Here is a 12,690-nt window from a genome sequence, read left to right on the forward strand (position 1 = left end):
GAAACAACCAAAATACAAAATATTGTAAGAAAATACTATGAAGAACTGAATGCCAATAAACTAGTCAACATACATGAAATGGACAAGTTCCTTGAAACATACAATTTTCCAAAAAAAAAACAACAATCTGAAAGAATAAGAAAACCTAAACAGACTGATTACACCAAATGAGATCAAAACAGTTATCAAAAAACTCCCAACAAAGAAACGTCGTGTGCCTGATGGCTTCATAAGTGAATTCTACCAAATATTCAAAGAAGAACTAACTCCTATCCTTCTCAAGCTATTTCAAAAAATTCAAGAGGAAGGAAGACTTCCAAGCTCCTTTTATGAGGCGAGCATAATTGTGATTCCAAAACCAGGCAAAGACAACACAAAGAAAGAAAATTATAGGCCAATATCCCTGATGAATATAGATGCTAAAATCCTCAACAATATATTAGCAAACTGGATCCAACTATATATGGAAAAAATCATACACCATTATCAAGTGGGATTTATTCTGGGGAGGCAAGGCTGGTACAATATTCACAAATCAATCAATGTGATTCATCACATAAACAAAAGGAAGGAGAAAAACCCCATGATAATTTCAATAGATGCAGAAAAAGCATTTGATAAAGTCCAGCACCCATTTATGATCAAAACTCTCAACAAAGTGGAAATACAGGCAACATACCTCAACATGATAAAGACCATCTATGAGAAACCCACAGCCAACATCATACTCAATGGGCAAAAATTAAAAGCAATCCCCTTAAGATCAGGAACAAGGCAGCGGTGCCCCCTTTCACCACTGTCATTCAACATAGTTCTGGAAGTCCTAGCCACAGCAATCAGACAAGAAGAAGAAATAAAAGGCATTCAAATTGGAAAAGAAGAAGTAAAACCATCATTATTTGCAGATGATATGATATTGTATATAGAAAACTCTAAAGTCTCAGTCAAAAAACTACTGGACCTGATAAATGAATTCAGCAAAGTGGGAGGATATAAAATTAATACTCGGAAATCAGAGGCATTTCTTTTTTTTTTTTTTTTTTTTTTTTTAACAGAGACAGAGAGTCAGAGAGAAGGATAGACAGAGACAGACAGACAGGAATGGAGAGATGAGAAGCATCAATCATTAGTTTTTCGTTGTGCATTGCGACACATAGTTGTTCATTGATTGCTTTCTCATATGTGCCTTGACCGTGGGCCTTCAGCAGGCCGAGTAACCCCTTGCTCGAGCCAGCAACCTTGGGTCCAAGTTGGTGAGCTTTTGCTCAAACCAGATGAGCCCATGTTCAAGCTGGCACCTCAGGGTCTCGAACCTGGGCCCTCAGCATCCCAGTTCGACGCTCTATCCACCACGCCACTGCCTGGTCAGGCTCAGAGGCATTTCTATACACCAACAATGAACAATCAGAAAGAAAAATTAAGGAAACAATCCCCTTCACTATTACAACCAAAAAAATAAAGTACCTAAGAGTAAATTTAACCAAGGAGATTAAAGACTTGTACGTGGAAAATTATAAAACATTGATAAAAGAAATCAAGGAAGATACAAACAAGTGGAAGCATATACTGTGCTCATGGTTAGGAAGACTAAACATCATTAATATGTTTATATTACCCAAAGCAATTTGTAAATTCAATGCGATACCAACTAAAATACCAATGACATACTTTAAAGATATAGAATACATATTTCAAAAATTTATGTGAAACAACTAAAGAACACGAATAGCCTCAGAAATCTTAAAAAAGAAGAATAAAATGGGAGGTATCACACTTCCTGATATCAAATTATACTACAAGGCCATTGTACTCAAATCAGCCTGGTACTGGCATAAGAACAGGCATATAGATCAATGCAACAGAACAGAGAACCAAGAAATAAACCCACAGCTCTATGGACAACTGATATTTGACAAAGGAGGTAAGTGCATACAGTGGAGTAAAGACATCCTCTTTAATAAATGGTGTTGGGAAAATTGGATAGCTACCTGCAAAAAATGAAACTAGACCACCATCTTACACCATTCTCAAAAATAAACTCAAAATGAGTAAAAGATTTAAGTGTAAGCTTTGAAACCATAAGTAAGCATCTTAGAAGAAAACATAGGCAGTAAGCTCTCTGACATCTCTCGTAGCGATATATTTGCTGATTTATCTCCACGAGCAAGTGAAATAAAAAACAGGATAAACAAATGGGACTATATCAAACTAAAAAGTTTTGCACAGCCAAAGACAACAGGAACAGAATAAAAAGACAAACTACACAATGGGAGAACATATCTGACAATACATCTGATATGGGGTTAATAACCAAAATTTACAATGAACTTGTAAAACTCAACACCAGGAAGACAAACAATCCAATCAAAAAAGGGCAAAAGAAATGAATGGACACTTCTCCAAAGAGGACATACAGATGGCCAATAGGCATATGAAAAAAATGCTCAACATCACTAGCCATAAGAGAAATGCAAATTAAGACCACAATGAGATACCACCTCACTTGAGTCAGAGTGGCGCTCATCAACAAAACAACACAGAATAAGTGCTGCTGAGGATGTGGAGAAAAGGGAACCCTCCTGCACTGCTGGTGGGAATGCAGACTGGTGCAGACACTGTGGAAAACGATATGGAAATTCTTCAAAAAATTAAAAATCGAACTGCCTTTTGACCCAGCTATCCCACTTTTTGGAATTTACCCAAACAACACCATAGCACTGTTTCAAAAGGAGTAATGCACCCCCATGTTTATTGCCGCATTGTTCACAATAGTGAAGATCTGGAAACCGCCCATGTATCCGACAGTGGACAAGTGGATTAAAAAGCAGTGGTACATATACACAATGGAATACTATGGGGTCATGAAAAAGAAAGAAATCTTACCTTTTGCGACAACATGGATGGACCTGGAAACTATTATGTTAAGTGAAATAAGTCAGACAGAAAAAGAAAAATACCATATGACCTCACTCATTTGAGGAATCCAATCAACAATGTGAACTGAGAAATGGAAACAAAGAAAAAATAAAAAGAAATAAATAAAAATGGGGCAAAGGACCTGAATGCACATTTCCTCATAGAGGACGTAAAAATGTCTGATAGACGTATGAAAAAATCAACATCCTTCATCATCCAAAAATGCAAGTTAAAACCACAATTAGATATCACCTTATGCTTATCAGAATTACTAGCGCCAATAAATAAACAAACAGCAAATGTTGGCAAAGTTGTGCAGAAAAGGGAACTCTCATGTACTATTGGCAAAAATGCAGATTGATGCAGCCATTGTGAAAAGCAGTACAAAGTCACCTCAAAAAATTAAAAATGGAACTTCTTTATGACCTAGTGATTCCACTTTTGGGGATTTATCCAAAGAAACCCAAAACACTAATTTGAAAGAGTATATGCAGCCCCTGTGCTCACTGCAGCATTATTTACAATAGTCAAAATTTGTAAGTAGCCCTAGTGCCTATCAGTAGATGAGTATATAAAATAACTGATATATTTATACAATGGAATGCTTATATTGCCAAAAAGAAAAAAAGAAAAAAAAAAGGAAACCTTACCTTTTGTGACAGCATGGATGGATCTGGAGAGTATTATGCTAATTGAAATAAGTCAGTCAGAGAAGGACAAGTATCGTATGATTTCACTTATATGTGGAATATAATGGACAAAATTGACAAACAAAATAGAGACAGACTCAGAGACAGATAGCAGGCTGATAGCTTTCAGGGAGGTGAGGGCTGAGTAAGGAGGTAGAGAAATTGAGCAAAAAAGGTAAAAGAAAAGTGGCCTGGCTGGTTGGCTCAGTGGTAGAGCGTCGGCCTGGCATGCAGGAGTCCCCGGTTTGATTCCTGGCCAGGGCACACAGGAGAAGCGCCCATCTGCTTCTCCACCTCTCCCCTTCTCCTTCCTCTCTTTCTCTCTCTTCCCCTCCCGCAGCCAATGCTCCATTGGAGCAAGGTTGGCCCGGGCGCTGAGGATGGCTCTGTGGCCTCTGCCTCAGGCGCTAGAAGGCCCTGGTTGCAATAGAGCGACGCCCCAGATCGGCAGAGCATCGCCCTCTGGTGGGCATGCCAGGTGGATCCCAGTTGGGCGCATGCAGGAGTCTGTCTGACTGCCTCCCTGTTTCTAACTTCAGAAAAATAAAAAAACAAAAACAAAAACAAACAAAAGGTAAAAGAATAGCAAAGAAAAAATCCATAGGTACAGCCAACAGTGTAGTGATTGCCAGGAGTTGGGTTGAATGAGGTGGGGGAAAGTATAGGGCAGTTGTCGGGAACCTATGGCTTGCGAGCCAGATGTGGCTCTTTTGATGGCTGCATCTGGCTCACAGACAAATCTTCAATAAAAAAAAATAACATTAAAAAAAATAACATTAAAAATATAAAACATTCTTGGCCCTGGCTGGTTGGCTCAACGGTAGAGCGTCGGCCTGGCATGCGGGGGACCCGGCTTCGATTTCCGGCCAGGGCACATGGGGAGGGCGCCCATTTGCTTCTCCACCCCCCTCCTTCCTCTCTGTCTCTCTCTTCCCCTCCCGCAGCCGAGGCTCCATTGGAGCAGGGATGGTCCAGGCACTGGGGATGGCTCCTTGGCCTCTGCCCCAGGCACTAGAGTGGCTCTGGTCGGGGCAGAGCGACGCCCCGGAGGGGCAGAGCATCGCCCCCTGGTGGGCAGAGCATCGCCCCTCGTGGGCGTGCCGGGTGGATCCCGGTCGGGCGCATGAGGGAGTCTGTCTGACTGTCTCTCCCCGTTTCCAGCTTCAGAAAAATACAAAAAAAAACAGAAAGAAAAAAAAAAGAAAAAAATATATAAAACATTCTCATGTATTGCAATTCATTCATTTCCTACCGCTCATGTTCATAGTTGCTGGTAGCTGGAGCCAATCACAGCTGTCCTCCGGGACAACACCAAATTTTTATTAGATAATGAGAACCTACACGGTCATTGTATGGCTCTCATGGAATTACATTTTAAAATACATATGTGGCGTTCATGGCTCTCTCAGCCAAAAGGGTTCCTGACCCTTGGTATAAGGGGAATAAATGGTGATGAACAGACACTTGACTTGGGCGGGGGGAATGTGAACACACAATACAGTATACAGAAGATGTGTTATAGAATTGTGCATCTGAAACCTGTTTTGTTAACCAGTGTCACTCCTATAAATCAGTTAGAACTAAAAGATAAGTGAGTATAGGATCTGAGAAATTTGGTTTGGTAATATTTTTTAGTGTAAATTGTTTTAATGTCTTAAAATCAAGTCCTATTCTAAGTACCAGAGATTCTTTACTATTTTGCTTTCTCTGAATGTTGATTGTACTCAGGTAGTTGAAAGACTAAGACCTTTGTTGTGTGCCATTCATTTCATCTGTAGTAAAAAGTGAAATCCCAGAGTTTTTCATCTTAACCATTTTATGTTTGTCTTGTTAGACTGTGAGATTAAAGAACTAGATCTCAATTTTCTAGTGTGGATTGATGTTTCATACCTGGCTCTTTTCCAAGAGTTGATCTCATTTTATCCAAAAACATTAGAAGTGAAGCACACCAAACCTGGATTGACATAATTTGATTTGCCACATTAGCTAAGTCGCAATTAACTGTGTTAACCTTCCATGGTCTGTCTAGAGCAAGTGTTCTGTGTGATAATTCTGTAAGCAAAATCTTGCTTCATTTTCCAAATTAAAAAAAAAGTAAAACACCAACATGTTTCTTCTCAGAAACCTTTAATTTTGTATATTTAAATTCATGAAAGTGTCAGCAATTTTATTTGTTGTCCTCTCCCTGCAATGGCTAAAAATTACTTAGAGTTTTCCCATAATGCCTTTGTGCAGCTTCAGCTGTCAAGTGGCATTTCACTTACATTGAAAAATATAGACTAAAGCAGCGACATAGGGTTTAAAAATTACAGCTTGCTTCTGCAGCTGTTGTTGAAATAAAAAAGTACCAGCAGATCCTTTCGCATCAGTTATACTAAATTTGTAACAGTCTGTATTGCATGAAGTTGCTTGAAGTCTCTAGGGATAAAGAAAGAGGAAGCTTAACATGGAGGGGAAGTGATTAATGCAATATTCCTTTTTGTGAATGAAAATAAAATGTAGACCTTTCTTCTGGTCCTAAACTAAGACTTTATAGAAAGAAGGAATACATTTATAAGATTTTAATGGGAAACAAAAAGTTCAATGATATTAGTCCTACCATGCAGACATTTTACTGGCATTCTGAGAAATTCTCATTTTTACTCACCACTGTTGTTAAAATACAGACTTGAACACATTTGAAAATGCACAGAAAATTGGTTCATGTTTTCTCCTTCTTTTTTTTGTTTGTTTGTTTATTTTAGAGTTTAGCAGGTATTTGCCCAAGTGGTGCCATGATTTTAATTTAATCAGTCTTTTAATTTTTAAAATTATACATGATGGTTTGAACAAGTGAAATAACCTCATTCCCTTGAGATAGCTATTGTTAACAGCTTGAGCTATATTTTTATGATACTGATTTAAAAAATAATATTTGGGTTAAAAGCCATAATTTTGTACTTTAAAATTTGTGTTCTAAGGTGATTTATAAATATTCCTCTCAAATGACAGTGAAGGATGTACTTTGTACCTTCCCAAATAATCAAATAAAAGTACTTATTGTCTCCACCCCCAAAATGAGGTTTTACCTGTTCTTAATTTTTGTCTGTCTTGAATTCTATTGTGTGTCTTTTAGCATGTTTTCCTCAAGGTGGGAAGAGGATCTGCTGTGAAGAGTTGGGCACATGAACATAGCAGTTCTGTGACGCATCCATTAGTCGGTGCCCATCTCCTTCTCTAGTTACATGCAGCACCTGTGGGAATGCTAGTTCCGCTGTTCAGCCAGGGAGAGTCCTGGCTCCTCCTTGCTTTAAAAACAGCATTGGTTAAGGGCCTTTTCTTTTCTTTTTCTTTGTTTCCTCTTCTTTTTCCAAGTGAAAGGAGGGGAGATAGAGAGACAGAATCCTGGATGTACTCTGACTGGGATCCACCCACCAACCCCTGTCTGGGGTCAGTGCTCTGCCCATTTGGGGCTTTGCTCACAAGCGAGCTATTTTTAGTACCTTAGGAGGAAGCTCTACAGAGCCATCCACAGGGCCCAAGGCCAGTGTGCTCAAATCAATTTAACCATGTCTGCAGGATGGGGAGAGAGAGAGAAGGAGGACAGACGGGCCGGTCGCTTCTCCTGTGTGCTCTGACTAGGAATAAAACCCAGGATACTCACATGCTGGGCCAATGCTCTATCATTGAGTAACTGGCCAGGGCCAAGGCCCTTTCGTGAGATGCTTACATATGAACTTTCCCTAAAGTTGAAATTCTGTGTACTAATGATTTGTTTCACTTTTTTCAATCACTGGTTCATTATCTTATGGTACTAAGAAGAAACTTTTTGTGAGGGCCAGTTTTCTAAGTGGGAGGCATCCTTTCTTGTGTTTTCTCAATAAGATAAACTGAGATAGGCACTGGGTGAAATGGATATTGATACCAGCGATCTCTCTCTCTCTCTCTCTCTCTCTGCACTGAGAGGGTGGAGGGGGATTTGGACAAAGGACTAGAGCTGGGCAGTCACCCTGGGCTTGTGGTTTGCTGGAGCTGGTCCTCCCTAGTGCATGTGAATTTGAAAGGGAGGTGTCGGGAGAGGCTCTCATCTTGGTCTGTGGTGTCACAAAGTGCCTCAGTGTGGACTGCAAAGCCTGACTAGGAAAGAGCCTCATAAAAAATGTGTGTACCTTCTGGGAGGTGAAAAAACTATCTTGCATCATTTATAAAGAGAATTTGATTTTAAAAAGTGATGGAAATAGTCGATGAAAATTAGTATTGGAAGACTTTGTTACTAAACAACTTTTTTTAAAAACACTTATCAATTTTAGTGAGAGAGGAAGGAGAGAGCGAGAGAGAGATAGGAACATTGATATGCTCCTGTATGTGCCCTGACCGGGGATTGAACCGGTAGTCTCTGTGCTTTACGATGATGCTCCAACCCACTGGCCAGGGCCAAAACAAACTTTTTTTTAAACTCAGGTTTAATTCTTGGTCTGGAGATTGCTTTAAACTTTTGTAGGGAAAGTGACTTCCACAACATATAATAATAGTATTCCTTCGAAATCTGTTGTGAGAATTATCTACTCTTTAAAAAAGCCAATGAGTGATCTCGATATAATGCTAGGCGAGTTCATGTTGGTATATAGGAGTACCATGAGATTATGTCTTCCTAAAGTGTTAGCTGCTGTTTTAGATAACCCAAGGCTTATCCTAATGTCATACAAGGATAGCAAGCATAAAGAAAAATTCACAGAAAATTTGGGAAGTATTTATTTTAGTTATTAGTTATGAAGAAGATATTCCCTACCAGTTCTACTTAAGTTGTCTGCAACAATCAAAATCGGTTTAAAGTTATTTTTCTACTCTTCACTTTGCCCACTTATGTATGAGCCAATAGCTTTACAGTGGGAATAAGGAGGATACAGGAAGGAAGGCTGAATTCAAACAACCATTGAAAAAATGGTTAGTTCATAGAGGGAATGATCAATTCATGTGTGTTGTTCCTTCTTTCACTTAGGATATTCCTGCCAGTTGATATCACAGAACATGGCCCTTATCCTATTGAAGGAGGATTCTTTGGATGTAAGTAGTTTTTTGAAAGTTGTGTTTGATGTAATTGTATTAAACTCTGTGTTTGTTTCTGCTAGGACTGATTATTGTTGTTTAAACTAACCTGTTGTGAAACTGTGAGTTTCTGTTTTCATTTATGAATGAATGGCATAAAGTCATATCTTTTTTTTTTTTTTCTTTTTCATTTTTCTGAAGCTGGAAACAGGGAGAGACAGTCAGACAGACTCCCGCATGCGCCCGACCGGGATCCACCCGGCACGCCCACCAGGGGCGACGCTCTGCCCACCAGGGGGCGATGCTCTGCCCATCCTGGGCGTCGCCATGTTGCGACCAGAGCCACTCTAGCGCCTGAGGCAGAGGCCACAGAGCCATCCCCAGCGCCCGGGCCATCTTTGCTCCAATGGAGCCTTGGCTGCGGGAGGGGAAGAGAGAGACAGAGAGGAAGGTGCGGCGGAGGGGTGGAGAAGCTAATGGGCGCTTCTCCTGTGTGCCCTGGCCGGGAATCGAACCCGGGTCCTCCGCACGCTAGGTCGACGCTCTACCGCTGAGCCAACCGGCCAGGGCCAAGTCATATCTTTAAACATCAAAATAGTAAGCTTAGAACATTGCTTCATAGTAATACTTTATTTTACTTACCTAAAATTGTGCATCTAAAATGGGATAGTTTTAATGGGGTTTAAGTTCCTGTTATGATTTATGGTAAGTTGTGATGGTTAACTCCAGTGTTGGTTACCAAAGAGACTTGAAGGAGTTTTCTTCTACTATAAACTTGAAAATAAAGATACTATTCAAGTGTCAGGAGTTGTTTAAATTTCTATAGTAATGGGATACATATGCACTGAATTCCCTGACATCCCAGTGCTACCAGCTCATACAGATTTGGATGTCATAGTTCTCTGAGCATTTTAGACCTGGACCCACCACATCATGGCCTGAAGTCACTGATGAGACCAGGGGTAGAAGTTGATTTGGGTAACCAATGATTTGGGAAGTGGTTTGATATGAAGATATGACCTGAACAATGAGATTTGTTTGTTAGGACTTTTAACAAGAGCTTGTTCCTGGCAGGCACCCACCGCCACAATTCCAGTGGGCATATTTAAACGGCAACCTAGGAGCAGATGACAGGGATAGTTGCCATTTTGAATACAGGAATACAATACAGAGATTTCTGTACTTGCCATTGGTGAGGCCATGGATTCTACTGTGAAGGCCAAGGCACTCTCTGCCTCTTCAGGACTCCAAAGGCAGGAAGGGGGAGAGTCTGTGTGCCTGCAAGCCACCATTGACCAAACACCCTGCTCTGACTTGAGAGGCTTCCGGGTTTATCTCACGGTGCCTCTGATGCTTTCATGTCTTTGCCAGCAAGGGCGCAGAGCTCTTGGGCCCTCCCTCATCTCCTGGACTTGACTTCTCACGTGCTCTGAACTAGTGAGGAGACCCCCTCTGCCCGAGCGGCCCCTTCTCCCCAGCACTCCCTATCCCACTTGTCCTTATTTTTCTTTATAGAACTTTTCATCTTTGGATATAATATATATTATTAATATGTAATTACTATATATAAAACATATAATAATTATAATATATTGTAATGTAAGATTATAAGAAGGCAACATAAGATTTACCCTCAACCATTTTAAGCATACAGTTCAATGATATTAAATATATTACTATTGTGCTACTGTCACCACCATATATCTCCATAACTCTTTTCGTCTTACAAACATAAAACTCCGTACCTCTTAAACAACAACTGCCCACTTCTTACCCTCAAACCCCTGGTACCATCATTGTACTTTCTGTCTCTGTGAATCTGACTATTCTAGGTATCTCATATAAGTGCAAATATGCAGTATTTGTCTTTTTGTGGAGTGTCTGATTTCACTTAGCGAAGCATCCTCAATGTTCAGCATGTGTTAAAATTTGCTTTTTATTTTTTTAAGGCTGAGTAATAGTCAATTACTCATTGACTATTAATGAGTAATATGTAACACATTGTGTTTATCCAGTTATTTATTGATGGACACTTGGGTTGCTTCCGCTTTTTGGCCGCTATGAATAATGTCACAGTGAAGATGGGTGACGACCATCTTTTTGAGACCTTTGTTTGTTTTGGCTATACTGTACCCAGAAGTGGAATTGCTGGGTCATGAGGTGATTTTATGTTTAGCGTTTTGAGGAACTGACACACTATTTGTACAACTGTTGTCTATTTTATATTCTCAACAACAGTGCACAAGTGTTTCCATTTCTCCACATCCTCATCAACATTATTATTTTATTAAAAATGTTTTAATTTGTTTTGATGGTAGCATTTGATGAGTGTGAGGTGATATCTTACTGTGGTTTTGATGTGCATTTCCCTAATGATTAGTGACACTGAGCATCTTTTCATGTGCTTTTTGACTATCTGTATATCATCTCAGGAGAAATATTCAATCCTTTGCCCATTTTTATATTAGTTTATGTATGTGTGTTTGTTGTTCTTGTGAAATACTTTATATTCTGTCTCCCTCTAGTTAGAACATAAGATCCATGGAAAAGATGTCTGATTTTTTTTTTAACTGGGCATTTCTACCTTTAAGCCGCTGCTTTGCCCAAATTCAGTACTCATGAAATGTTTGAAGGGAGTGAACAAACTAACTTAAGATACTTTTCCAGTTACCAGATAGAACTTCTGTTTGAAAGGTTATGCTGGCTAAAGTTGCCATGATGGGCTGAGTGCAGGTTGACATTAGGAGGGGATCTAAAGGGAGGGAAGAAACCAGAACAGTGACCTGGTGGGCAGGAGCGTGGAGTGCTGGTGCAGAGAGGCTGGGAACCCTGGGCTGAGTCCACATAGCTTGTGCACACACCTGAGTCCAGGCCTGGAGGCCCCTTGTTTCCTGATGATTACCAGTTTTGCGGCATCCAGTCTTAAACCTCTTTTTCTGGAGGTGACTGAGAAGTGAGCCTGTATTTTTCTTTTATATCAGCCATTCTCTGGAATTCAGGAGATGGGCTTTAAGTCTCTTAAAGCAGGATAAAACTTAAGCAAAGTTGGTTTACCTCAGCTGAGGTGTGATTTGTGAGACCAAACAAAAAGTTTTATGGCTGTGTGCCTGACTTCCCTTGGAAACCTGTTAAGAATGCTAACTAGTTTGAACATCTTTTAGTATATATAATGACATTAATGTAATCATCATCTGTTGAACAGAGTTCATTTCTATGTATTTTTTCTGTTTTATACTCAGAGGGGCACTCCATATGTCTGAGATCCTCTACCTCCCCTTCTACCTCCTCTTTCCTACTTCTTCCTCTCCTTCTTTAGTTGGGTTAAAGCAGGATAAAACTTAGAGCAAAGGTTGAGACATTTGGTTTACCTCAGCTGAGGCCTGATTTGTGAGACCAAACAGAAAGTTTTATGTCTGTGTGCCTGACTTCCCTTGGTAACCTGTTAAGAATGCTAAATTCCTATTCTCATTAGAATTTCACTTGGTAGGTGTGGAGGAAAAGTAGAGTACTAGGGCAATAAATTAGATATATAGTAGATTGTAGCAAAGTGTCCAGTTGAGTTTTTGATGCTGCCAGGCTCTGATGGTGAAGCAGATAAGACAGAAAGAGGAAGAAACCCAAGAATCAGAAGCACTGGGCCTGGCTTCCCTCATTCTATCTCTTATATAAATGTGAGGGGAATTCAGGGGCTAACCTCAAGACCCAGAGCTGGTATTTGTCACCTTCACTTGACCAACAAGTATGTCCAGGTTAGGACTCCAAGTGCTTATAAGTAATTAGGATTCATATCTCTGTTTCGTGTTTTCAGCTGTTGCCAAAATAAGGTCTACGCTCTGTGATATAAACAAGAACTGTGGTTTTTGAAACAAGGATTGAGTGTGCATGTGGTGATGTACACTGTGGGGGGCACTAGATAATTATATGTTAGAAAAAGATATGATTTTCATTTTTTAGGTTAAAAAAAGGTACAAAGAGGTCATCTTTATTGATAATAACATATGACACTCCCAGTCCTTATTTCTGGCATACTGAACAGAAATGGTTCTATGAGGAATGGTTA

General features: G+C 39.9%; 1 protein-coding gene across 4 annotated transcripts in view; it reads left to right on the forward strand.

Annotated features, from left to right (window-relative positions):
- ATP8A2 (ATPase phospholipid transporting 8A2) overlaps nt 1-12,690 on the forward strand; it is a 759,627-nt gene that overhangs the window by 271,005 nt on the left and 475,932 nt on the right. For all 4 annotated transcript variants that reach the window (XM_066258319.1, XM_066258318.1, XM_066258317.1 and 1 more), the window contains exon 24: nt 8,584-8,648. In XM_066258319.1, the coding sequence (XP_066114416.1) occupies nt 8,584-8,648 (65 nt within the window). The remainder of the gene's footprint in view (nt 1-8,583; nt 8,649-12,690) is intronic.

The sequence above is a fragment of the Saccopteryx bilineata genome, chromosome 2, assembly GCF_036850765.1.
Source record: "Saccopteryx bilineata isolate mSacBil1 chromosome 2, mSacBil1_pri_phased_curated, whole genome shotgun sequence".
NCBI lineage: Eukaryota > Metazoa > Chordata > Mammalia > Chiroptera > Emballonuridae > Saccopteryx > Saccopteryx bilineata.